We start from the raw sequence: 27,779 nt of genomic DNA on the forward strand, positions 1-27,779 counted from the left end.
AGGGTGACGCAGGGCGGGCCGCGCCGCGCTCCGTGTGCCTGAGGGGCCCGAGGCCGCCGTTGTTCAGGCTCCCTCAGGGCGCCCGTCAGCCCGCGGCCCGCGCCGGGGGGACCCCATGTGAGAGGCGGCCGTCGAGGGGGGCGGCCGGGCGCACCGCTACCCGCCGGGGCCACGGGAGAAAATGACATCGCGGAGGTGAGGCGGGAGCGAGCGGCGCCGAGCCCGGTGTGGGGGGGAGGCGGGGGGCAGGGACCGTCTGTCCCCGGGGCGCGCAGGGCTCGGGCCCCTCAGCGCCCGCTCCCCATGACCAGCTGGCCGGGCAGGGCCTCCCGCGGCTGCGGCGCAGGGGAAGCGCCTCCCCCGCTGCCCGCAGCCGCGTCCCGGCCCCGCTCCCCGCCCGCCCCAGGGGCGCGATGTTCCTGCTCCCAGCGCCGTGGGGCTGCGGCTCCAGTCGGGGCCTGTCTCATTCTGCTCCCCGACAGCATTGGGGGTGGTGAGAGCCTGGCCTAGGGTGCCCAGAGAGGTGGTGGATGCCCCATCCCTGGATACATCCCAGGCCAGGCTGGACGGGGCTCTGAGCAACCTGAGCTGGTGAAGATGTCCCTGCTCATGGCAGGGGTGGCACTGGGTGGGCTGGGAAGGTCCCTTCAACCCCGACCATACTGTGATTCTGTGTTCCCTGTGCCTTGTCTCACTTTCCCAGCCAAGCAGACCCTCACCCAGCCAGCACTGGGGAGCGTGCGCTTACCTGTGGGGCTGGGGCTGGTGAGTAGGGGGCTGGTCGGCCTCAGGCTCTGCTGCCCCCTGTGCAGGGGCCAGAGCCGCCGCAGCAAAATTGGGTTCAGGGGAGGTTTCAAATGAGTCCCCTCACGCCCGCAGGTGCGTTTGAACCACAACTGAGAGATGAATTTTATCCGTCTGGCAGCCCACCTGGTTCTCAGTCCAGAATCTGAGGCCCGGGAGGGTCGTGCTGCTGTCATTAGTCCAGCGCTGGGGATGTTACCGAAACTAAAACAGGAGCCAAGTTTAAAATGAGTGTTCATAAGCTGACCTGTCCTGCACTCTCTATTACCAGCATTGGGTTTAATTTCAAAACCTTGTGGCACTGCAAAATCAGCATGATAAACAGTTAAATCTGTTTTCTTTGTTGTAGCTTCTCACTGTCCTTAGTGTATTGTGGTGTTTGCCTTATTTTAGCCACCCTTTTTGGGCTGAGAGCTTGATGTTAATGTTAGAATTCAGAGGAGTTACTGTCATAAAAAGGAAAAAGATATTTATATTCTTATCCAATGTACCTATTCTGACATTCAATACATCTCTAATATCTATTAAAGTATAATTTTTTCAGCATTGGGCTGTCCTCTTTCTTGCTCTGCTTAAGAGAGTGAAACTAGATGGGTTGGTTTCCAGTCTATGGCCATTTATAGTTGGATTTGGGATCTTCTAAAGTTTGTGAAGGATCTCTGGGGTGTGTTGGGTTTTCTGAACGTCCCTACTCACACAGCAGGACAAAATACAAGTGACCTTTTCAGAACACTTGCAAACTTGAGAGGATTGATCTTCTTATTCTGCTTAGAAGTTTAAATTGTAACTTGTGAAGGAGAATGAAAAAAAAAAAGATGAGAAATGTAAACTGATGAGCCTATAAATAGGAGTAATTAAACTACCAGTCACCGCCTCCCTGAATGCAATAGTTGTGACAGCTGAGACTCAGAACTGATTTAATCTCTTCTGCTCTTGAAAAGGTGATTAGGAAAGCCCAATCATGACCTGAATAATTGTATTGATTTTTTTTGGTTTTCAATTTGGTAGGAGAGAAATATACTGGCAATGAGGGACTTATAAAACACAGACCCTGCTGATCTTTTGTGGATTATGCTAAAAAAGAAAAAAGAGAATTGTGGCAAGGCTGTATTTCCTACCATGTATTAGTTTTTAACAAAAGCTTTCCTGCTCAGGTGATATCCCCTTAGTTTTGTAAATCAGACCCTCACTATTTCACTGGTTACCTCTCTGCCAGCATTTTAATCTCACTGAAAACTAATAAGGGGTTTGGAGTGATGTGCTGCTGAACCCCCACATCAGCATTGCTGGGAGGAGTGTTCTGGGCACAGTGAGGACTACGAGTTTAATTAGAGTGTGACTTTCTTGATTGCGTTTATTGGCTGCGATGTCCTTTGCTTGGGGTGGCCTCTGCACCTGCTCGTCATAGAGGTTGGAGAAGGAAAGCAGAAAAAAGCCTCTAAAATGCATTCCATCTCTATAAAAGGAAGTGTAGGAGAAAGTTCCCTGTGGGGCTTGTGTTACTGGTGTCGCGGTCCCCGCTGAGCTCTGCTCCGCTTTTGGAAGGGACGGAGCCCCCAAGGTTCAAACGCACGCGTGTGATGGCAGGACTTCAAATGAAGCGTCTCCATCGCTGGGCCGGAACCGCTGCACAGAGATCCCAAACACCCCCATTTTTCTATTTGGAGCGGCTGACAAATGCAGCTTCCCACTCAAAGCCAAAAATACGGAGCTGAGAGAGCAGGAGGACAAGTTACCGTTAGAAAAAAAAAGTTACATAAAGTGTAATAAACTCCATGGTTCTCCCAGATGTAACTTTTCTTTTGCTACACTTACTTACTTTTTGCCATCTTCAATAGGAGGGTGGGGGTGAGACTTGTTTTTAAACAATCTATCATCTTTTTCACCTGTCTGAAGTGCAACTTATTTGTACTCCCTTCTGCTCGTTAAATAATTCTGTTTCTGTTATTTTCTATCTTTTAACAGCTAGTGTACGTTAGGTTTTACGGCAAGACACATAATGTATTATATTAATTAAAACTTATAGAATGTCACCATATAATAAATTTGTAGGGCTGATACAAATAATTCCTCCTTTGTATGTTTATACACTTTTGGATATAAACTCAAAAACTTGCAAAGACGTCTCTTGAACCCAGTATGTATTTGAAAAGCTTATAAACTGTTCAAAGTGTTGCTGCACTTTTTTTTTCTCCTAATGGAGGTGGAAGTGTGGTAAATCTATTATGAGCTTCTACAGAGCAACCTGTCATTTTCTGAAATATATTATTCAATGTTCAGTTCACCCCAGGTGCCAATGCTTGTGCAGTTTCTTTTATGGGGCTGCATCAAACCAGAACTTTCCTTGACCTTTGAGCAGTCATTAGATGTAGCATTATTTTTTAATTCATTCCCATTTGCTATAATAGCTTGGAAGTGCTTTTTAATATATTTTTTCATGACCTGTGCTGCATAGGTTTGATTTTGAGTTGTTATTGTTCAGTTAAAGGTATGCTGCTATTCATTCAATTTTCTTGGTGCAAGCAGAGTATCCTTAACTGAATAAAAAGGCAAGATTAACAAGAAGAATCCTTTACTTCTGGAATGGAATTGCTACATAAATAATCCTAATTCCCATTTGAATGACTTACTAGAGGTTTGGATACTCTGGAGTCTCCAAAACTCTCCAGAATGTTTCCATGAGAATCGGTGCCCAAAGGGAACAGGCCAGGTGAGGCTTTGGGAGGAATATTGACAGTTTTCAGTATAGAAGGAATTGTTGAAACAATCGAAGTAATAACCCTAAATTTAGACACGCGTTCACATATTTTGCCATTTTAGCAATTTAGCATGAAAATGCTGACTGTAGGAGGAACGATCAGGAATGCTATGCAATTTTTATTAGCTATAGCGCTCTTAGATCTGTAATGAGATGGGCTGCAGAGCCTTTTGCTGTAATGTTTTGCTTCACTTTGGAAAAACCAAGAACCTCCTGTACAAAGCGGAGCAGCCCATGTTCTTTTTGCAGATATGGATCTGCGTTTCCCTTGTGCCCTGCCTTGTGTCTGATTTATGGTAACTCTGAAAAATAAAAGCCATCTTTTAATTGCCAAAGCCAAGCCTGACAAAGGCAATGAAACAGTTCTCAGTCGCTGTGTTCACATCTCTGTCCCTGGGCTGCGCGGTGCTTGGGTTTTATTTTAAGTTTGCCTTCTGAAATCATGCCTCATTAAAAACTCCTTTCATCCAGAACACACAGGTGTGGTTCTGCAGGAGTGCAATAAAAATCCTCAGTGATAGATAAGAGCAAACGCAGATGTGTTAACGGAACAGCTAAGAATAATTCTCTTAAAAGTGAATGCCATAGGAGGGGACCCGGAGCTGCTCTGATAAGGACCATATAGAGCTCTCCTTTGGCAGGGCACCGCCGGCGTTCAGAAGGTTGTTTGTGGGTGGTGAATATCAATATGAGATTCCTCGGGGTTTGTATTTAAGCGGGATATATTCGAGCCAGAGACGTTGCTGTAGTAGGTAGGAGACACGGCATTGCTCCCGTGTCGCGCAGCGCTCAGCACCACCATCTCTTGTGGAAGAAGACGGGACAACTGAATAGGTTGTCCACACGTGGTGGTCAACCCGAGCCCTAAAGCATGAGGTTTTCTTAAATCTTTAACCTTTCAAGTGTTGTCAAATGTCATTTCAATGTTTTGTTGTATTTTTCCTGATTGTATCTCAGTTTCTTTGTCTGCCCTGTCTTCCAGGAGTAAGGAAAATGAACGACTTGTGATCTCTGTTTATGTTGCAGGCCTTTCTTTAATGTCATTTTAATCCAAGCAGTCTAAATATGTATAGAATATCTCTTTTACTTAGAAAGCATCTCTTGCCAATATGTAAAATTGCAATGTAATATGAAATGAACAATTTATACTTTCTGCTAAGATAGACATTAATTGAGGAACAGAATTCAGTACTTCCTGGTTTTGAAGTGGTTGGATTGTTTTGTTTAGTCTTATCATGTCGGTTAACTCTGAAAGCTGGAAGATCTTCTATTTATTTGTTAACACTCTTTTATTTCTAACCTTTTATAGATGGTTTCATCCAAATATTACTGGGGTGGAGGCAGAAAACCTGCTGTTAACAAGAGGAGTTGATGGCAGCTTTTTGGCACGGCCCAGCAAAAGTAACCCAGGAGACTTCACACTCTCCGTTCGGTAAGTTGAACTGTTTGTTTTGTCTTTCTCCCCACATTGGTCAGAGTCTGCATTTCGTGCTGTTCTATGGGGAAGGAGTGGAAATGAACTCCTTGGAAGAGGTGGAAGAATGCATGGATCACTTTTTAGTCTGTTGTTCACTTTTTTCCTCTCTTTTCCTCCCATTTTCAGAGAAGAGGTTCATAAATACTTTTACCCAACTTGGGGAAACTATGGGTTGGACGGTGGGCAATTCTGATTCTGCAAAGGGACAGAAAAAGTTAAGGGGATCCAAAAGTAGATTGATAACAGCATTACTTTTAGCCCTCTAAAAATCTATTTGATAACTATCTGAAAGTAGCAGAGATGATGTGAATTACTGACCAAGCACATGCGAGAAAACGCTGTCCAGATTCTCTTCTTACAGGAAAAGTCAGCAAGTTTTGAAGGGCAACTGCTTCCAAAATAGGCTTTTTGTGACACTTATCCCCTGACACTGTGTATAGTGGTGGGGATGGGGAAAGGAGGAAGCCGGAGGAAGTAGATAAAGGAAAAGGGAAAAGTGGGATTGGTGATAAGAAGAATGCTGCTGGGATGCCTTTGAGATAAGGGGCCTCCTTGAACAAACGGGAACTCTTTCAGAGAGCTGTTCTTCCTTAATACTGCAGGAGCAAATGTCTTAGAGCAGGCAAAGGCAACTCTCTACTGAAGGAGAGATCGTAGTGGTTAGCGTGAAGTTCTAGGGAAAGGAGCAAACAGGCTCTGAGGGGTGTCCTGAGAATGCCGAATTCTTTTCTCCTCACCCTTTGTGCTTGTGTGTGCAATTCTTGGAGGGATTTCTTGGGAGATTGTGAGGCCACAGAGCTTACACTGGCTTCAAGGATCCCTTCATTACAGAACTAAGTTTTTTCCTATTTTTCCTGACTGTTGGGCAGCTACTTCCCCTTCTCCGAGCCACCAAAACGTGGCTGAAGCACAATTCAGGGGTGCCCTAGCTTAGCTATTCTGCAGGTCTTCAGTTGGAAAATAATACAAGTATCAGTATTCTGTAACTCAGACAACAGAACACTAAATATAAAAGTGATTGATCGGAAATCAGTTGACTTGTGTGTCGTGGTGTTTTTTTTCTTTCTTTTTTACAAATATTAGACGAACTGGAGCTGTCACCCACATCAAGATCCAGAACACAGGAGACTACTATGATCTCTATGGAGGAGAGAAGTTTGCTACATTGGCTGAGTTAGTCCAGTATTATATGGAACATCATGGACAGCTCAAGGAAAAGAATGGAGATGTTATAGAGTTGAAATATCCACTCAACTGCGCTGATCCTACATCTGAAAGGTCAGAGAAATAGTGGTGAAACATGCACTTCTTACTAAATATGTTTTTTATCCCTGTTAACACTATGATCAGCTTTCATTTGATGAAAGCATGGCCGCTGTCAGTAATCTAATAAACTTGATTAAAGGTAAGACAATCTAAGCTCCAGAACCTGTTTTCTTCAGCATTCTTCCTGGTGCGATACAGTACTAAAAACCAGGACATAGTTGCCTTTATTTTTACTGGGGGAATGTTTTGTTATAGAAGTTCCCCTAAAGCTTCCTGCAGCTGTTATTAGTGTAAGAAATTCCCAAGGATATTTCTGGACATAACTTTTTACAATTTTTCCAGCGGTGGGCATGGGTGTAAGAAAGTGAATGACATGCAATCCAAATCAAAGCTTCATTTGAGGCTTATGTGAAAGGCAAATGTTGGTGCTTATGGAAGTGCTCGCTTCAGAGTGTTTCTGTAATCTCTCGCTGTATGTACAAGTCCACTTCCAAGGCTTGGTTTGTTTTTTGTAAACTGTGAGGCTTTCTGTCGACCTGGATGTTGTTGTTCAGTGTAAATAAGCATTTTACTTTATTACGAATATTTAGAACAAGCGGATTCCGCCATGGCTGGAATGACAAGTAGGGTATCTTTCTGCATCTTTATTTAAAGGTGGTTTCATGGGCATCTCTCTGGAAGAGAAGCTGAAAAACTATTGACAGAAAAAGGAAAACATGGAAGCTTTCTTGTGCGCGAGAGTCAAAGCCACCCTGGGGACTTCGTTCTGTCTGTCCGGACTGGAGATGATAAAGGAGAGAGTAATGATGGGAAATCTAAAGTGACACACGTCATGATTCACTGCCAGGTATGATGAAGCGCGAGCAACTTTAACAGGGCAGCGGGTTTATTGTAGCGGGAGGAACATCTTGCGCGTCACTACAGAGCTGAACACGTTTCCCCTTTCCCTGTGATGCTCCTTGTGCTGTGTATCATCTGTTTGATCGATTTGACTAATTCGATAGCATCAAAATTCTATTAGTATTTCATTTTTCTTGACTGCTTGCTTGACTGAATCATGTCACTATCATGTCAAGCACCTTCTAATAGATTTGCTTTGAATTGCGTCAGAAATCTGTCTCAAACCCTCTGCTGCTGGAGCCTTTCATGTTCATGAATCTCCTTAAGTGAGTTGCAGCCTCCTGGATAAAATATAATAATATGAGTAATTGGACAAACAGATCCATCTGAGTCTAACTGTTTCTCCTGTCAGTTTATGAAGTTGCATATGATAGATGATAAATTTTCTGTGAAAATTTTGAGTATTGAATGCAAGGAACACTTCTAAATCTAAAGCTTGAATTTAATATAGGGGAGTATTATTAAATTTTAGTCTTTTGATATTTTCTTATCTGCCCATGGGTTTCCATTAAGAAAAAAAATCTCAGATTTTGTAATTTTCTGGTGTTATCTTAAAATACAGTGCAGCAACCTAATTGTTTAAAACCAGCTAAAATGTAATAATAGAGACTGTTTGAAGATAGAAATGGCCCTCTAAGACTGTATAAAAGATCAGATTGTTTTGTTTTGTTTTCAAGAAAACCGCTTTCATGTGTAGTTACCTACTAGTAGCATTTATGACATTGAGGAAAATAATTCAGCAGTGGGATGGTGCCAGCCAATACTTGTCTTTCAGGACCCAATGATATGTTTTTAGGAATTTGAACTCATTTCCAAAGGTGGATTCTAATCACACAGCTCAGGTAGCCTGCTCAAGCTGGCAGAACCTCAGTTCAGAAGGAATCAGCATTCCTGAAAAATAATGATTTTCAATTGGATGACAAAAAGGATAATGTCCTCCATACTGTGTATGTGTTTCTTCTTATTAAGGTTCTACCATCCCTTAGCAGAAGGATTTTATGAGATTCTTCTACACATGGTTTTAAAGAGAATTTCTCCTATGTAGCTTACCCTAAAGATTATATTAGTGTAGACTTAGTTGTATGAAGTATGTTTATTTTAATGAGCACCTGTCTTTCAAGGATCTAAAATACGATGTTGGTGGAGGGGAGAAATTTGACTCTCTGACAGATCTAGTGGAACATTACAAGAAGAACCCAATGGTAGAAACTTTGGGCACAGTATTGCAACTCAAGCAGGTGAGTGAATGGACAAGACACCACTAAGCTTTGTTCCCTTCAGCATATGTTGTTGAAATGCAGGATTTTCCATATGTTCTGCAAGACATCATTTTTTTTTCTTTCCCAATACTTCATGAAACTGGATGACAAAGTTGGTAATTTAAATGGGAACAATTTTTATATGCCTGCGAAGGGATAGACTCTTGTGTCTCTACATGCAGAACTTCTTGTTGCATCATGGTCCATAGGGATTGCAGGACTAGTCCAGAAATGAGACAGCTTCATGTATTAAAGAACAACTGTGAGATTTTATCTCAAAGCAGTTGTTCCCTGCCCTCTTCCTCTCTACCCTCACTGACCTTTGTTGTACGAATTGTAAAGTTTTGAAGTCCAAATAGATGCCTGGATCCTAGCATTGCCTATATAAAATACACTTTGTGTATGGAATTTGTGATTTAACCACCTTCTTGTCATTTGTTATACCTTTGTTTAATATTTGTATATTTTTTAGCCTCTGAATACTACCCGTATTAATGCTGCGGAGATTGAAAGCAGAGTGCGAGAGCTAAGCAAGCTAGCAGAGACTACAGATAAAGTCAAGCAGGGCTTCTGGGAAGAATTTGAGGTATGTCATTACATTCCAAGTGTTCTGGTATTAATTCTCCACACTACTAAAATGTCAGGTTTGTTACTGCCTTCCTGACATTTCCTCATCTCCCTCTCCGTCACTTCAGATCCCTGTTCTTGTTCCCATCTCCTCCGTCAGGTACAGCACATGGTAAAATTTTACCAGTTTCATTCTCGTGTCTGCTGGCAAAATGATCAGCTCAAACTGTTAATTTCTAAAATAGAGTAAATTAACTATGAGCATTAACCAACACATTCCAAACTATTCGAGTCCAGCCTGGGTCCTAACCCTTCTCTGACAACTGGGATTGCTTAGTAACTTGTATGCATATGGTGGTCAAAAGCTTCGGGGTGTTCTAAATCTAATGGACTCGTTTATACCACACATGAAGAAAACCACAGTGGAGTCTGGAACTCTACCAGCAGATGGCAACAGCAAACTGGAGAGTCCTAATCTGTAATAGAGCTGCTGGGTTTGGCTGTGAGTGTTCTTTTGAGAAACTTCTTGAATAGAGGCAGCTTTGCAAAGCCACCCATTCTTGAAGAAACTCTTTTTTGATCAGCCGTACTCATTAATGGAATGTACTGACCAGTCTGCTCTGAGATTATTGTCAGGAAGAGAAAAATCCATGAAAAGCAAAGGAGTCTTACCAAAGAGGTAACACATTTCACTATGAATGTGGATGGAATATAAGCAGGTGAGGTCATGGCAGTGGGGAAATCATAAAATGAGGATTAAGCTTCATCCTCTCTCTTCCTTGGTGTGGGGACAGTCCCTGACCCAGCACTTCTGGATGCTCAGGTTCCCACGTGGAGGGAAAGGAAGGCAGGAGTGGCCACTCTGGCCATTACTGAGGACATAGGACTCTGTTTTGCTCTGACAGTAGGGTGGGGAACAGTTCTCATCTGTTGCTTGGGAACCTGCCTGGAGGTCTGGCCTCAACCTTTGGATTGCTCCTCTTGCAAAGTTCGATATGCGAACTTTGATATGAGGCTTGACGAGGCAGGAGGATCAGCCACACTGCGTATGAGCCAAACTTGCATATGAGAATTAACTGTGTTTTCCAAAGACTGATTAGTGGTTATCATATCATGGCACAATCACATGTATTGTGCCTGTGATCAGTGTGTGTTTTAGCCTGAGCCTACAATGTTTTATGCTGAGGGTGGTGAGAGCCTGGCCCAGGTTGGCCAGAGAGGTGGTGGATGAACCATCCCTGGAGACATCCCAGGCCAGGCTGGACGGGGCTCTGAGCAACCTGAGCTGGTGAAGAGGAGCAGGGGTGACACTGGGTGACCTGGGAAGGTCCCTTCAACCCAAACCATTCTGTGACTCTATGATTTGCAAGTCAGCCAAGCAAAGAGTGTCTGTTGGCTTCCCTGGAGACTCCAAGCATCCCTTACTCTTATTTAGAGGATATAAAAAGGAAAAGGTGTAGCCTATTGGCTTGCCCTTCTTGTAATTAATGCTGGCTTACTAGAAGCTGTAGGAATTGTTGTTTTTTTGTTTTCTTGAGAGAAGCACTCTTGTGCAGTGCGTTTAGGAATGAATTGTTGATTTGTTAAAATACGACTAAACTATTACTTGACACTTACAACTTATTTTCTGACCTCTGGTCTGGCTGAATAAACTTGTCTTGTAATGAGTTTCTCAGCTGGTCCTTAGAAGCAAGGTGTTTTCATGTCTTGTGACTTGCCTGAAGAAGACTGTTTGCTAGCAAACCAGAACTCTTACGGAAAAAGTAAATATAAGAAATGAAAGATTCTACCTGTGAGACACTCCACTTCTCTTTCCCCTTCACTGCTGTTTGTGAGGTCAGCGCTAAACCTTACTTTTTTTTCCCCGCTGTGCTTTTGGAAATGCAGCAGTCTCATAACAGTTTTAGCATCGTGCTTTTTTGTTCACCGCAGGTAAGCTACAGCCGTCAGTCTTGGTGACAGGAGGGCAAACTGCAGGTTGCCTGTGGGTCTCTGCTTGGGCTGGTTGTGATTTGGCAGCCCAGATGGTGCTTATAAATTACTTGTGTTCAGACGCATTTAAGAATGTACCTCTTGTCCCATGAACCACTAGACAGAAATGTTGACAGTTCTCGTAATGTTTTTGCGTCTGAAAAACGGCTGTTTGGTGAGCTTAATGCTTGGATGTTGTTGTGAAATTGGGGGCTGTGTTTCAGATTTATTATTGTGTTGTGTACATCTCTTAATGGGCTTGTTAGAAGTTGCTGCTTCTTGTGGGTCTCTCCTCAGAGATACTCAAAGCAATAATAATTAACTGTATGAAGTGAAAATGTGTTTGAAGCTACAGTTTCCACGCACTTAATTGTTTCCATTTTTTAACCTGCTAGCAAAATTTAGCCTTTCGGTTCTTTTGCTTGGCATTTTACTTGGCTGAGATTCAGAAGTCTTAATATTATATAAAGGTGCTCTGAGCTAATGGCACTTGAAAGGCTCTTTGCAGTGTGGCGAGAGGTGAGCTGGCTGCAAAGTGCTGTTCTGCCTGTCGCTTGTAGCAGAGAGCGATGCTTTATGGGGATCTGCTTTCTGTCTTCACTTCAGAAGCATAAAGCCTCACAGCTCTCCTAAATTGCTTTTGTTCTTTGGTTTCTCTGTCTTTAGGATGAGCCTAATTGTCCAAGGTCACCAGGTGAGGCACAGACAGAGACTGAAATAGAAGAGAACAAATGCACCCGAGGTGCCCGAGCTTTAAAGTAAAAATCTCTGCAAGAGTGTTGAGGGTGGTAATAACATGGGGAGCAGCTTCCAAAGCCCGAGTGTACCTTTTAGTCAGACCAGTGCTGCTTTGGGGGTTAAAACTTGGAACAAAGGCAGAGGTTCTGGTTCCTTCAGCTTCGTTGCAAGGAGGGAGATTTGCTACCGAGCAGCATGGCTCTGAAATTCGGGATTGGTGTTGTCCCTGTTGTATTAATTGTGAACCAGGCACTGTGACATTAGCTCCTTGCCAACAGGAGAAATCCCTGTGCAGTTTTATTGTTTCTGTCCTGGGATGTTTTATGGATAATCCTGTTTGTAGCTGCCTACTGCCCCCTTCTTCCCCCAATGGGCAATATGAGAGAGTGAGCAAAAACTGGATTAATGGAACGGCCTGGTGTTGGTAGGAGAGAATAATTAGAGCATTTAAACAATGGTACGTGGCTGTGGTGGTGGGCTGCACATTGGCATTTTACCTGCCTCATCCACACCTGTGAAAATACTGTAGCATTCCCAAACAGATTTTCGTTGTGGAGAAGTAGACAAAAATATATTCCTAATATTCTGCTGCTGACTGCTGAAGGACTTTTCACTGTGCTTGAGGTTTAAATGCAGCTCGATGTGCTGCTTTGGGTACCTTATTGGTACTGAAGCTAATGCCAGTTCAGTGGAAATTTAACTCCTTACCTGCCTGATTCAGCAAAAAGCAAAAATGTGCTAGTACTGTGAGCTTTTACGCTTGGTGAGAAAAACCTAGTGATGGTGATTGCCACAGACAAAGTGGTGTTGTGCTCCAGTGTAACCAGTCGTGTTTTCCTTTTACAGTGTTTTACAGCTGAAAGCTTTAAAGGACCAACTTGTGTCTGCTTGGTCAGAACAGTATCATGAGGACTTGCTGGTTATAGTTTGTGGTTTAAAGAAGATTTGAATTTATAATTTGTAATTATCAGGTGGATAATAGCTTACCTTGTTACTCATGCTCATGTGTTTCTTGAATACCTTGGCAGCAATACAGGACGAAGTCTGAATGGAGAAATCCAGTACCTTCCCCTTCCTTTGATTATCTAGCATGATAATCAAGTAAGGAAAGTATCTCTGTGAGGAAAGTATCTCTATAATGATGGTGAACCGGTCCATACTGCTTTTATTAAAACGAGTTATTTGTGCTCTTTTCATTTAGACTTTACAGCAGCAAGAATGCAAACTTCTCTATAGTCGAAAAGAAGGTCAGCGTCAAGAAAACAAAAATAAAAATAGATACAAAAACATTTTACCCTGTAAGTATTGATTTCTTTCATTATAATGTAAGCCTGCTACTTTTCTATGCTTTATTTTCTTAGCTCATAAATACAGAGTTAATTAATCAGCACTGTGCCTTTCTTCTCTTTAGTGCTAATTTCCCCTCTTGTGTTGTCAGTATTAGCCCATGCAATTTCCAATTTGTGTTCAAATATTTGCACTTTGTAGATACCGATATTTCGATTCCCAAATATTGGTTTTATCTTCAGCTTTCATTTAGTAGCGTCACATCCCTACACTGTTATTTGCCAAAATGGAATGCTTATATTTAAGAGGATTAATTTGCTGTACAAAACTGCATGGTGCAAATCCAGCAGACATTTGCTTTGACTTAGTGTTTGTCCGTGTACACATGAGTTACTGCGCACACGAACCCTTATTTTGATCTAGCTTGATATGAATTTGCCACTTGTTTGAAGAAATAGCCAAAGAGGAAAGGCTGAATATTTTAGCCGCTAATTTACTGAGTTTGACAACTTAATAGCTTCTGGTAGCAGTAAGAAACGTACCTGTCTGCGGGTATTTAGAAACAGCTGTGTGGTCACAACTGTGGGATGCAAGCGCTTAACATACATCTGTTTTCTTCCAGTTGATCATACCAGAGTTGTTCTACATGATGGTGATCCAAATGAACCTGTTTCAGACTATATCAATGCTAATATTATTATGGTAAGTGTTCTCCTACCTCCAAGAATCTTGTTGGCACAGCCCATGCCTCTTCTTTAACATGCTCACCTAAATCTTGTAACCATTTGTCACCCTTGGTTTTTTTCTCTAGCCTGAGTTTGAAACAAAGTGCAACAACTCAAAGCCAAAAAAAAGCTACATTGCTACTCAAGGTTGCCTGCAGAACACAGTGAACGATTTTTGGAGGATGGTGTTCCAGGAGAATTCTCGAGTTATCGTTATGACAACAAAAGAAGTTGAAAGAGGAAAGGTAAAAACCAGGCTCTCAAACTGGCCTTAGGAAATGTCGTGACATTTGAATGCAAGTAGGGACTAAAACTGACTTGGTTATTTTGATTTCTGTGCTGAAATTTGGTGTGCCACCAAATTTGATCTTTGGAGACCTGGAAGGTGCTGAGTGTCCTTTTTTATTGGTGCGTGTGGGAACTGAGGGTACAGTCCTATGATATCATCAGGTCTCCCTTTTATAAGGGTCGACTCATTAAATTTTAGCTCCTGATAGTGAATCAGAAACGAAAGCTTCAGAAATGTGTTTGTTAACCAGTTTATGAACCAGCCTTTTTTCTTACTGGTTTTTGTTTTTTTAATCTTGCAGAGTAAGTGTGTCAAGTACTGGCCTGATGAATATTCCCTAAAGGAGTACGGCGTTATGCGTGTTAGGAATGTTAAGGAGAGTGCGGCACACGATTACACACTAAGAGAACTTAAGCTTTCTAAAGTTGGGCAAGTAAGTATGTTAGTAACACTGTCCTTTTAATTTAGGCTGCAGATCACACACACAAAAATACACAATTACGCTGTTTCTTTGGAATCAATAAAAGCACTAAGAGACTAATAAACTGAGCCCTGACTCTTCCTTTAAAGCTCCAGGTTTAGTTCCATACATCTTTGTCCTTGGGATAAGGGAAGATTTTTATACCTAAGCACTTTTTGGCAGAAGATGTGTGGCTGCAGAACTCTGAGGAAACCTGGAAGGAGGGGATGTGCTTTTAGGAAATCACATTTCAGTCTAGCTAGGCATGTGCTTCCTTTCATGGAGATGGCTGCACTAGAGAAAAATGGTTTTGTGTGGGTCCAGTGTGTAGGAGGAACGTGTAAGGGAGGAATACAAAAAATGAGGAAGGAAACAGTGAACTAGTGTGGAAACAGCCCTTTCTTGTTAAGGAGCAATTTGGATCAGGGTACAAAAAAACTTGCGTAAGAAGGAAATAAGCAGGATGTGTTAGACTGGTGTGTCCGTGGGATGGAACTGAGTGGGACGAGGTGTGTAAGGCAACTGCTGCTGGGTGTGAATGTGACAGATGAAGGTCCCTCGCTGTTGGTCGCCCTCAGACAGAACTTTGCCGTGGCTTCTAAAGGCAAGGATGGAAATGGTGCTGGAAACAGCTGCATGGGAGAGAGGGAGCTGAGGAGGCAGGAGGTGGGATTGACTTGTTGGACCAGGAAGAGCTCTGGCTTGTGCGCTCCTTTGAGAGCAGTGGTACCATGGATACTGGGCAGCAGGTTGGATAAGCCACCTTCTGATCTGACGCAGCTTTGCCACATGAATGCTTTCAGCTGGATTTTGATCTGAAGGATTGTGTTTTCATGTGTTGGCGTCTTCCTTCCAGGGGAACACGGAGAGAACAGTCTGGCAATATCACTTCAGAACCTGGCCTGATCACGGAGTCCCCAGTGACCCTGGCGGGGTACTCGACTTCCTCGAGGAGGTGCACCATAAACAGGAGAGCATTTCTGATGCGGGACCCGTCGTGGTCCACTGCAGGTATGCCGATGCACTGGGTCTCCCCTGCTACTACTTACTCTCTGTGTCTTTTTTTTTAAATTTAGTTAATTTTTTTGGTGGAAAGGTTTAAAAGAAGACAACTTTTCCCGAGAGCAACTCAGACTTTGATCTGTCAAGGTGTTTGTGCCTTCTGTTTTGCAAAATGAGGTATTCTAGCTAGGTGTCAAATGATTACCTTCAAAGCAGTCTGTCTTTCAGAGTGTGCAGCTCTGTATGAATAAAAATTTAATGGTTTCTGGTGTTTGATGAGAAGGTGGTACCAGTTTTGGCTAGATAAATTTTGGCTGCTGGATCATGGAAGTTCTAGTATCCTGTCCCACCTTCTGTCAGTGCTCTCTCCTTAGTCTTGGTTTATAAATGAAATACTTTTTATAAGGCGAGGAAACGTTAAATCTGACCTTGTAGTTTCTTTCTGATTCAAGGATGTTAATAAACACTGAGGTGTTTTATGACTTCTTTGTCTTCCATGTTAAGTTGTTTAGGTCTCTAGTTACTTTTGGCTGTGGGGCTTGGTTTGACTCTGGCTGTAATTTGAAGTCTAATGTCTGTTAGTTTAGGCTGTTACTTGGACTGGTGTTTTGGTGTCTGTTCAGAAAGAGCAGAACAATTAACTCTTTGGGTTTTTTTCCCCTTTTTGCAGTGCTGGGATTGGGCGAACAGGAACTTTCATTGTGATTGATATTCTTATTGACATCATCAGAGAAAAAGGTAGGTTCCCCTCCCTTTTATTTTCCTGTGGGACACTGACAGATACATTGCAGTAAAACAATAGGAGTGGTGATTGAATAGAGGGTTCCAGTGATGCTACAAACCAGGTGTGTGTGTTTGGCATAGAAGGGACTTGCTCATTCCTCTTTGAATAAAGTGCTGAAACCCTGTGTAAGTGAATAATGAAAACTTTCAGCTGAGGATTAACCAGGAGTCTGGTTATGTTGTTCTTATTTTTATCATTTATTTTTCTGGTTTTGTTTTTAAATCACTCATGAGTGTGTGGCTGTTGAGGTACTCATGCCCACTGAATTTGGGTAACTTGTTTTTGGAGAACGGTGTTGTATTTAAGTATAAACTGCCTTAAACACTAACTCAGCATGGATGCTGAGCTAGGTTGCATTTAAAGCCACCTTGCAAATAGGTGATGTGATGCAGTTTTCTCCCCCAGAACAGTCTTCCATGCGATGCTACAGTTTTACAGATGTACCTGTTAATAGTCAAGGATGAATCCTCCATGTTAAATGTTAGCAATCTTACTGCTGTTTTCTGCTGGAAGATGAGGCCAATCTCTCCTCCACAGACAAAGTTTATTTCACTGCTCTTAACATTATGATGATTCTTCTTGCCAGGTGTGGACTGTGATATCGATGTTCCGAAGACCATCCAGATGGTGAGATCACAGCGGTCAGGAATGGTTCAGACAGAAGCACAGTACAGGTTTATTTACATGGCCGTACAGCACTACATTGAAACGCTACAGCGCAGAATTGAAGAGGAGCAGGTATATTTGTCCTGGAGTATAAAATATGACATAGGAACATGTTGTTATTGGAACAGGGAGTGGAGTTGCTTGTTTGCTGCCTGTTACTTTTGGAGACCTGACTGTATAACCAATGCATCGGGAAAAGGCTGGCTCTGTAACCTGTTAACCTTGTTCAGAGAAGCCAGCCTATACTTCAAGTCATTATGCTTATGAATTAATTAAACTATTAGGTGGGATTAGCCACTTGCAGAGGAAGAAAACCATCAGTCTGAGAGGCTTCTCCATATGACTGCAGCTAGTGCTACTTTACCTTCTGTGAGGACACTTATATGTATGGGATCCTGTCGCCGAGGCCCTGCTCCCCAGATCTAACATTTCCTTTTAATATTATCTGGTTTTCTGTGCAAAAAGATAAAATATAAGGCTCTGTTAATTAAGACAGAACCTTGTGTTCTGTTGAGCTTTAAAGATACTTCCGATCTGTTAACTCTGTTTCTAAAGTACGATAATAAATTTGAATGCTAGTAGCTCTAATATGTACAGTGTCCACCAAAAAGCAGTTAGAGGGGTGACTTGGTGTGATGAAAGCTTTGGAACATGTGGTGACAACCACAAGACCTTCACCTCACTTTTCCTAAATACTTCACTGCACTCAAATCCTGCCGTCTTTTATAGAAATCACCTGTTTTGTAACAAAGAGCTGATGTTCTACTCACTGTGGCTTTAATTCTCTGCTCTAACCTCTGGTCACCTGGGATTTTTATCTTTTTGTTTCGGAATTTCAGTATCTTTCCTTCTGCAGCTGGCTTGCTGTGCAGGAGATAAACCCACCATTGGGCAGATGTGGGAGCTGCGTGCTCAGCGCAGTGCTGGGGCTAAAATATTATCCCTGTTTTGGGATGGAATGTGCCAGCTCGGGCTTGACACTCTCATCTGGCTTCTTGGGAGTGTGGCAGAGCTTATGTCGTATTTGCTTACATGATGTAGATGTGCTGTTCAGCAGAGAGGATGGAGACTTTATTCCTCTCCCCAGGACAGCTGTTGTGTGCTCTGATGGTGATTAGACACAGAGCAAAGAACAAGAAATCCCTCAGGTGTACTTTTTGTTCCTAGCTTTGTTGTTTTACTTCGCCTTCGAGCTGCCTCGTGTCTCTGTGTGTGTAATTATGCAAGCCTTGTATTCTCGGCCCGTGGAATATGGTCTCCTGTTGCTGCCATTTCTGAAATACATCTGCAACCTCTCTTGATCATTATAATGGGGGTTGAACAGTATTTGGCTATGGAGTGGTGCACTGTATTTCTCTTATAGTGATGAGGCTCTCAGTGAGTTGTGCTTCATCTTCTATTCCGTTACTAGCTCAGAAGGCACAAGTATAAACATTTAAGAAACTGGCAATAGATCATTGATTTACCTCAGGAGGTCTTGACCTAGACCTGGGGCTATTGGCAGCTATAGGAATAAGACAATACAGAAGTTCTCAGGTTAGGGAGGGCTTTTGCGTTGCATGTTGCTTTGCTTTGATTTTTTTCTTCCTTGTGGAAACGTGTTTATTCTCTTACATCTAGGAAACAAGTAGTTCTTACATTACTGTTACTCTGAATTAAAAAGGATAATCACAGTGAATGAAGCAGGAGGAAGAGAAGCTAGATATCTACTTTTTCTTGGCTTGCTTTATCTGTTTCAGTCAGCTTAAGTAATAGAAGAACTGACTGATTATTTTTAAATTGCTTTTACTGTACAGTACGTCTGTAACTCAAAACTGCCATTCATCACACAGTTTTGTGGGTGGGGCTGGTAGAAATCAAGCTCTAGTCTTGGACTTCAGGGTATTATTGGCAGGGGAGGGGTTTGTACCCATAACACTATAGAATACTGCAGAGTTTGAACCTTTGCATTTTATTTAAATCTTAATTTTCAGCTTTAACCTTTCAGGCAATTGATCTGGACTGCTGGTCTATTTGAAAGTCATTTGTCAGAAGTAAGTAGGAGGCTGAAAGGGGAGAAGTTCAGTAAAACAGAACGATTTGAGCACATCTGGAAAAGCCGTTCCGGAAAAACTTCAACCTACATTGCTCTGCAGAGCGTTCTTAATGGCAGCTCAGCAGCCAGATCTCCCCAGAGGCTCCGACAGCCTCTGTTGTGGGTTTGATTCAGGCCAGTTATTTAGTACTTGTTCAAGCATTTCGTAAATAAACAAACAAAACACCAAAACAACAACAACAAACCCAGTAGCCTGTAAAATTTTGAATCGAGGCTTTAATCTATGTGTAGGTTTCAATGTATGCATCTTGTGAATATTTTCCTTGAAAATGAAGAAAGCCACATCTCCATTCTTTCCAAGCTTTTGCTTTTTGGAGCCTTCCGTATCTTCAGATACGCCAGCACAATTGGCTGCAGCTTGTAACATATGCCCCAGAATACAAATAACAGCTTGGGTTCTTTTTATATCAAACCTAATGGGCTAAGATGTTATTTTATTAGAGATCTTGCAAACAACGTTGTTACTCATTTGGCCACATCTCCGAGCTGGAAATAAGGTCAGTGGGAAGCCCACTGGCTGGTTCTGTCTGTTAAAGATATGAAAGAAAGAAGTGTGGTTTCTTCTGCCAAGTAAGATGTGGATTTTGTACAAGTGCTGGTTTGTAAGGTTGGTACATTCTGCTGAAGATGGTGGTGGAAAGAGGAATATTGAATATCAAGGCTTTTCAGGTCCTGTAACAAATATCTAAAGCCAACCTTTAGGTATAAGACACATGTTGTGTGTCGTATCTACAGAATTGAGCGCTCTCCTGTTCATGGACAAACCTTTCTTCTAAAAACATACACAGCTGATTATACATGAAGTTTCTGCCCTACTTCAATGATTAGTTTCTATGAGTAATTTAAAACCTGCCTTTTTGTTGTGTTTTGCTTCACAGAAGAGTAAGAGAAAAGGTCATGAATACACAAACATTAAATATTCTTTATCGGACCAGACAAGTGGGGATCAGAGCCCTCTTCCACCCTGTACCCCAACCCCAACGTGCCCAGAGTAAGTTCGCTTCTGTTATTAGTGTGTAAGTTCTGAACTGTGCTAACTAATCTTCAGGGACCTCCAATGAGAATGTTGCCCTGTGCTTCGCTCTTAAATTAAATTGAGCAAAATATATTCTCATTGAATTACATTGTGTGTACAAGTATGGTTTTCTCACAGTAGATTGTTTGGACTGAAAATATTTATTTTGTTTCAGAATGAGAGAAGATAGTGCTAGAGTATATGAAAATGTGGGGCTGATGCAACAGCAGAAGAGTTTCAGATGAGAAGATGTACAGAGACTTCCATGTAGAGGCAGGTGCGTATGTTCAGGAGTGAGTGTGCAGATCCAGCCTGAGCTGTGGGCTCTGGAGGAAATGTACTTAAAACCCAACAAAGAGAAGAACTACAGGAATGACTTTATAATGCCCAAAGTGCATGTTATCTGTCCTGCTTAGGACATTTAAATTCCAGAAGCTACTTTTGATTGAGTTGCATCTAGTCTACCAAAGCAAGTGGACCATCAGCTTGGTAGTTTGGTATTTGTTCTCATGCCCTAACTCAACAGCAAAATAAACTGGAAGTCTCTATTATTCAGGAGGCTGAAATTCTGCATGCTAGCAGAAGATGAGTAGCAACTACGGTCTTTTGTAAGTGATCTTTGCTCCTGGTTGCTGATAAGGATTTGTGATTTGAAGAACACTTAATCTGGTGCTCAGTCTCCAGGTTACTGCTGAGCCTGTGTGGGATGAGCAGTTGCTGTAGTATTGTCATAAATTAAATCCTTGCTTTTGTGGAGAGACAAATCTGTAGATTCTCTTTGTTATGTTTTGAATATGTTATAATTTGGTTCTTGCAATCAGGCAACTGAATATGTATCTATTGATGATTAGCTAATAGGTTTACCTGACACTTTGGTTAATGAGCTGTGAATACAGCACAGGAAGAATACCTTTGAATTTAAAGTGTCTTTAGTCATTAATTTCTTTTGTCGTCTTCCCCCCTGTGGTTTTAAAGATCTCAGAAATCCTATTTTCCCTTTTCCATTTGGTAATTGTAAGTACATTTCATCTGTTTAGTCCAGGAACCTTCTCCAAGTTCATATACAGCTTCATCTACTGCCGAAGTACCACACAGCATATAAGATTTGAGAGTTTTGGTTGAGTTCAGGGCTTCCTTGAATCAGAATTAAGCACTTCTGTATAGTATCAGAATAAGAAATAATAACTCTTATTTTCTTCTCTCTTCCTTTCCCAGAAATGAATATGGTTTTTAAAAAGGTCAAGAAAGATATCGAAGAAGAAGTTTCACAGAACTGTGAACTCTGAGGGCTTGGTACCTTTTTATTTACGGTTTTAATCCTTCAACAGTAGGCAAAACTTCAGACCATCTAAAGATTGTTTATATCTCTTCTCTCCGATACCTGATTTCCAATTGCTCATTTTCCAAATAAAAGGAAATCCTTTCTACGACGTAGACAACTACCTTGTAGAGTCAGTCTTGAATCCAGCAAACTGTTGGACTGTCATCCATTTGTTTTTTAAATAGTATTTTTTGTTTTACAGTATGGTTATTACTTGGGTTTTTTTTTCTTTATTTGAGCAGTTGTGGGTGTTTTGGGTTTTTTTTTTGGGAAGGGGGTGGTGGGAGAGCAATGAAATGGATAAATCCGTTACACTAATGTAAAATACTGATGGGAACAATACTTGATTGTTTGGAAACAGTGGATCACCAGCGTGAATAGAATCAGCTACATGATAAAATTAGTCCTAATACATTTCAAACTCAGACTGAGTTCCATAGCGGTGAGTAGTGATTGATATGAAGGTGCTTTTTGTGATAACTGATGGCTTTGATTATGACTTAGCTGAGTGGCTGGATGGGCTATTTTTGATTAATTATGCAAGGCAGCCTTTACATCAAATGAGATTTCTTTTACATGATCTCTACCTAAAATAGAAATTTACTGTATCTCTCAATAGACACGGTGGCCTCACGCTTTGGGAGGACACTGGCTGTGTTCATTTGTCTGTGTTCGTCTGTTCAGCAAGTGGTAGAACTTGTAGAATTAAGGTATTTTAACAAGTTGCATGATGACACCTTGACCACATATTAAAAGCAGTGAACCAACCCCCTGTGCAGGCGGTTCCCTTAGCGTCGGGAAAAGCCTCTTCCCTTCTGGGGAGGGGGAAGCTTTGAGCCTTCTGGTTTTTGAGTAAAGCCTTATGCTAAATTCAAGTTGTGTGGCGGAAAGCAGCGCGTGGGAGCTCGCTATCCACTCAAATTGCCTTGGCTGGAAAGGGCAGCGAGGCCAGCAGGCGTATTCTGGTTTGTTTGGTCAGGCAGGAGTTAATTACCGTTCTACCTGAAGTGCCTTTCAGAGCTGCATTCAATTTGCTGTCCCTATTTGGTTGAAAAAAATCACATTCGTCTGAAACCACTTCTGCTTGGTGTCAGTGAGACAAAGTCCTCTTCTAGAGACTCTAGAACGAAGAACTGCTGTTAAGCTACCAGTTAATTGTTATTTTTTTCACTTTGCTGTGTCCCGTTATCCGGAGCAGGAGCTCCCTGGAAGCATTAGCAGCCGCACGTGTGCATTAATGGCAGAATCGGTCCCCATGGGGGGTACCAGTGTGTCTTACCAACAGCTTTCCCTGCGTTTCTGGGGAAATCCTGTGACTTAAGTGATGTTAAGGAATTATTGTTGTTTTTATACGGTGGGTGCAGATGGTGAACGCTGCGTTAAATCGCTGTACGTGAAGGTGCAGGGCAAACGGAATCACGTTACCGGCCTTACTAGTGAAATTATGCTAAAGCCTGGAATGTAAGTAATGCAGCCTGCACAAGGTTAAGTGGGAGATTACATTACCTTTTCCTGGGAGTGCTTTGAAAAATCAAATATTTGAACACATTGTTTGAACTGAATGAAGGTGCTTCTTTAATGTTAAGCAGAATTTTGTTAATTTGCCTATTGTCCTTTTTGTCCTTTGAGGCTTTGGGTTTTGTTTTGTTTTCTTCTGGAACTCCTGTCACCAGCATACCATAATACCTGTTTTAATGTCATAGCCTTATACTCTAATCATAAGTACTTGTGCCCTTTCTAGATCTAAAATTTCTAGTCACCATGAGAGAGAAATCTATTAATTTGGTAGTGAGATACCCTTTCTACATCGCCTGCTTCCCCTCCTGTCCCTATTAACAGCTTCATCCTGCGGAACAGGGATCAGTTATAAGTGCTGGTATTTGTATAGAGCAAGTGACAGCAATTAAATATTTGTCTAACGCTGTGCAGAGTTGGACAGATTCTACACTTCATAGGTTAGAGGAAGGTGGAACGCGTGGTCGGGTCTGGAGCTGTTCACTGCATTGAAAAGTCACAGGAAAAGTCAAGAGAAATGAGAGAAGGATGCTGAATGAATCTGAACTCTGTGAACTCAATTAATGTGATGTGTCTTAAAAGATTGACCTGTGTAAGCAGCAATCAGCTACATGGCCAACATAAAGTTGCCTTCATGACCTCATCTGAGCTGTTTAGAACCTGCCGCTGTAGGGTTTTATTTTTATTCTTTATTTTCTTGGAACCAGGGAATTCTCACTGCAAAATGTGGATTAATCCTCGGGGGGGATATGGTGGGAGAATGTTGATGAATCGGAAAGGTTGTGAATAAAAACTCCTCTCTTATGTGGAGCGTTAGGCCCTGTTTAATACCCAAGGGGAGACCTTGGGAAATAAGACCCGTCTGCCCTTCATGTGCCAGCAAGAGAGGGATGATTCTTAAAGCGTTTTTAAACATTCTTTAAGCAATGGCTGGGGTTAATGCCGGCTGAAGCAAGAAAGACGAATGTCCTTTGGTTCGGGCGAGATGAGTGCGGGTTTCATGTCGTTAGTGAGTTTTTAGAGAATAAATCTTATGCGTTGATTTACAAGCGTTTGCCGTATCGATGGCGTGGAAAAGGGACGCGGTTCTCAAGTGTTCTGCTGTGGGACTTTATACCAGAAGGGAAACTTTCACCCAGCTCCTGAGGCACAGTGTTTCATGCCAGTGTGAATTTGCTGCAGACTTCATTTACCGAATGTTTTGTAGCATACGCTTGAATTTCAGCTAACTGTTGGTAGGGCTGATTGGTTCTCCTATTAATCCTGACCAAACTTTACTTTTTTTCTCTTCAGATGTGTGTTTGAAACACAATTAGCTAGGATACGGCTAACGAAGTTATAAAACCTGTTTCCTTTTTTGTTGTAGGGATGGGAAAAATCACAGCTGGTACTAGGATGTGTTGTCAGGTTTTGATTTTCTACCCATAACTTCATTGCTTCAAATTAGTTTTTAATTTCTCCCTTTTAAATAGTGAAACGTAATTAATAATTTCATGCCTGTTTATTTATGACATTATTGTGATTTTTTGTTTGTTTTTATTACAGTACTAAAGACTAATGAAAAAGGATCTTCTTATTAGGTGGAGTAGACCTTGCATTTATTTTTTTTCCTGCAATGTATGAAGTATTGTACCAGAGTATTAAATGAAATGTAATATTTTATTGAAAAAAAATCTCTGTCCTTTAAAAGGAATACATTTAGGATGTCATCAATTTGATGTGAATCATGTAAATGTTGATAATGCGCTGTTTATTATACATCTAGTGTTTCAAAAGACTCACTTATTGCCTTTTGCCCACATACGTTCTGTAGACCATTTGCAATTGTCAAAATGTGACATTAAAATAATAGTTCATGTATAGAAATATTGGTGGTTGTCCATTGTGTTCTGTGCTGGTATTTATGGGTCTTAGTTCGGCTGCTCTGCTGGCTGCATTGTGATTTTTTTATTGCTGCGAAGCTACTTTATCAGAAATGAAAGAGGGAATCTGTGGACATCAGAACTTAGAGAAAAATAAGAAATTAAAAGTAATAATAAAAAAAGAAATAAAACCCGTTTTCTTAAGGTGTTTTGTCAGTAAGTCTGTTCTCCAGCCAGAGATGGTGTGTGGGCTCTGATCTGCGGGTCTGGAGTCGGTTTTGATCTGAAGCCCATGGGATGAGATGCTGTTGCACAAGCAGCCCTTCCCAAGCGCCCGCGGAGCAAAATGCCTGTTAAACGTGATGTAAATTCAATGTATGTGAGCTTTTACCTTGGTGTTCGCACCCTCTGCAGCTGCTTCCCCTGGCTCCTGTCCCCAGTCCTGCGCTTGCGTCCCTGCAGCAGCCTCCTGCTTCCCTCCTGCTCCACCTCCAGATCACTGATAATTGTTTCTTTTCTGATCGTTGACCTTGGTGTGGAACGTGCTCAAAACTGGGATGGAGGAGGTTTTGCCTCTCTTATTTTGTGGGTTTTTTTTGCTATTAGTATATCATCAATTGCTTTTAGTTGGGGGAATGAAGGACAATGCTGTTCTTTCTCTGCCCACATCACACTTGGCTGCAGCCAGTTCTGGGCTGAGGGGACAGAAGCCGTTGCTCTCACTCCTCCTCCTCCTTCCTTCCAGATATTCCATCTCTTGCAGCATTTGCCTTGGGGGCTCGGCTGTTTCCCAAGGTCCTTTCGTGCCAGCACTACATAGTGACCCGACAGAGGGACCGGGGCTGTGAACAGGAGCCGTGTTGCACCGCGGGCTCCTTTCTGCCAGCTGCCGCCACCGTTCTTCAAAAGCTATCGAAATTTCCCATTTTCTGTAGTACTTGGAGCGAGACTCTTCCAAAAATGTCACGTCCCACCTGTTCTCTAGGCTGGAGCAGAAGTCGTGCCCCGAAGTATTGCATATCGCTCTAATTTTAGGTCCACTAATAACGGCTTGTTCTTTCTTACAGCTGATGGGAATGTTCCCACCAGGCATGTCACTGCTGTTATTGATTCCCAGAAACGAGACGCGTGAAGGGGTTTTAATTCAAGGAAAGGTTCCACTGAGCATTCGCTCTCCCCTCAATCCTGCTTTGGGCGCTGAGAGGTAAAAAATGCAGCTGAACCATCCTGCAACTTCTTAGGAAATAAACGCTGCATGTTGTAACACAGACAACACGAGCAGTGCCAGTTGAACACAGAGCAAACGTTGGCTGAATTTGTGGTAAAACAAGCTGGGTCTCAAGGCGATGGCGAAGCGCAGAGATAATCTGCAACGGCAGGAAGGAGGCGAAGCCCTGTGGTTGCGGCTCTGCAGACTCGCGTACAAGCTGAATTCAAATGAGGACAGCAGCTATGTGGAGCAGCTTGGTTTTAAGGCGATTATCCTGCAGAGTAAGAATTTTTTTATGAGTGCAATCTCACAGTTTACATCCATCTCGGTGCACAGCAATGGCTTTATAAGCTGTGTCAGGGTTGGGGAAGGAGGAGAGGGACTGGTCCAGTCTGGCAACTTTGACAAAGATTGAAAGCGATGGTGATGTGGTGACACTTCCAGCACCTCCTGCTTTCTCCCAGGTTGCTGTGTTGCATTTTTCCTTGCCCTGTGTAGGTAAGCGTAACTAGAGTTTATTCTCACAGCACTCTGGTGTTTATACAAACCCAGATGATTAGATATTGCTCAAGGACGGCTTTGTTATCTCCGTAAAACCTTGAAACTTTGGCTGACTTTTCTGCAGCATGAATTCCAATGCAGTCGGGGTTTAGATGAATTCTGGAATTCTCCTGTTACACAGCAAGACGTGTCCATCTCCTCTGGTCCCCTGACAACAACAACTGAACGGGTCATGAAAAACGCAGGTGTCCTTCAATCAACCTATTTACTGTTTCCAAAGAAAATGTTTTTCCCGTGCATCTCTCTTGGCAGAGCTGCTGCAAATCAGGTTCCGTCTCCAGGGCAGCAATTCTTGTTTCGTGTCCCCGTGTATTGCACTTGGTCGGTGTTTTCAAGCCTCCACGTGCTGGTCCCTTTGCTTGGGACCAGCCCTGAGCCCATTGCGTGGTGCTCGTGCTTCAGGTCTCTGAAATTTTCCTTTGCCTTGAGCTGGGGCCTGAGGCTCAGATGTGCATCTATTTTTTCCCCTTTGATTTTGTAATGGTTTGGAAAAATACCTTCAAAGGATTCTTAATATGCTGATTGCTTCCTGTCTTCCCCACGGAGTGAGACTCAGCATAACAATTCACAGATCAAAACGTTTGATTTGGAAAAAAGCCAAAACAGCTCTCCCAAAGAATGGCCCCAAGTGTTGGAGGGGCTGCCACATTGTTAGTGTGCATCACCTTGTCAACTCACTGCTTTTCTTGTCTATGTGCCTGTTCGCTCCTCATGCAGGAAAGATCTTTGCGTTCTCATGCCGGTGCTTTTCTCATTTTCCTTATTTGTGTCATTGGATGTGAAATGGGAGGGGCAGAAACTCCCTCGTCTCTCTTGTGCTGGAAATCAGGCTGGAAGAGGCACTGATCCCTTCTGGTCTTTTTATTTAATAGCCCTGTGTCTGAGCTTAGGTTATGGTTGTTTTTCCTGGCCGCAATTTTTAATTTTATAGATCTGTGGAAGTCCCATATCTATTTACAACCATGAATGATAGCTAAAAGGATATAAAGTGCTGTATAAGAAACGACAGAGGAACAACATGTTAAGTGGTGGCTTTTTCAAACTACTTGATCTCATTTTACCCTCTGTGTTGAAGGTGCTGTATCTGCGGAGCGGGTGCGTGTCCTGGAGGAAGGGGACAGCTCTGTCCTCGCGGTGGCTGGGCTGCGGCTCTGCTCTTCTTCATCGCCGGTGTTTGCAGCGACTCGCGGTGCTGTAATTAACGGCCTTTCTGCACGTCGCAGTCAATTCGCATTCCTCACGGCTCC

The 27,779-nt window shown here is 42.5% G+C and overlaps 1 protein-coding gene across 1 annotated transcript; it reads left to right on the top strand.

Annotated features, from left to right (window-relative positions):
• Positions 1–2: 2 nt before the first annotated feature.
• PTPN11 (protein tyrosine phosphatase non-receptor type 11) lies at positions 3–24,765 on the top strand. The gene is made up of 16 exons (XM_065033515.1): positions 3–195; positions 4,872–4,994; positions 6,123–6,317; positions 6,960–7,152; positions 8,327–8,443; positions 8,937–9,050; positions 12,942–13,038; positions 13,650–13,729; positions 13,839–13,997; positions 14,343–14,474; positions 15,358–15,512; positions 16,174–16,241; positions 16,874–17,025; positions 19,927–20,039; positions 20,239–20,340; positions 21,279–24,765. The coding sequence occupies exons 1-15, from the start codon at positions 182–184 to the stop codon at positions 20,306–20,308; spliced, it is 1,782 nt and encodes a 593-aa protein (XP_064889587.1). The 5' UTR covers positions 3–181; the 3' UTR covers positions 20,309–20,340; positions 21,279–24,765.
• Positions 24,766–27,779: the final 3,014 nt, after the last annotated feature.

Source organism: Columba livia, chromosome 17 (genome assembly GCF_036013475.1).
Source record: "Columba livia isolate bColLiv1 breed racing homer chromosome 17, bColLiv1.pat.W.v2, whole genome shotgun sequence".
Lineage (NCBI taxonomy): Eukaryota > Metazoa > Chordata > Aves > Columbiformes > Columbidae > Columba > Columba livia.

Coding starts and splice junctions, on each gene's coding strand:
- PTPN11 (XM_065033515.1), top strand. Junction 13,998..14,342: donor AAGAAGTTGAAAGAGGAAAG/GTAAAAACCAGG, acceptor TTAATCTTGCAG/AGTAAGTGTGTCAAGTACTG. Junction 15,513..16,173: donor CCCGTCGTGGTCCACTGCAG/GTATGCCGATGC, acceptor CCCTTTTTGCAG/TGCTGGGATTGGGCGAACAG.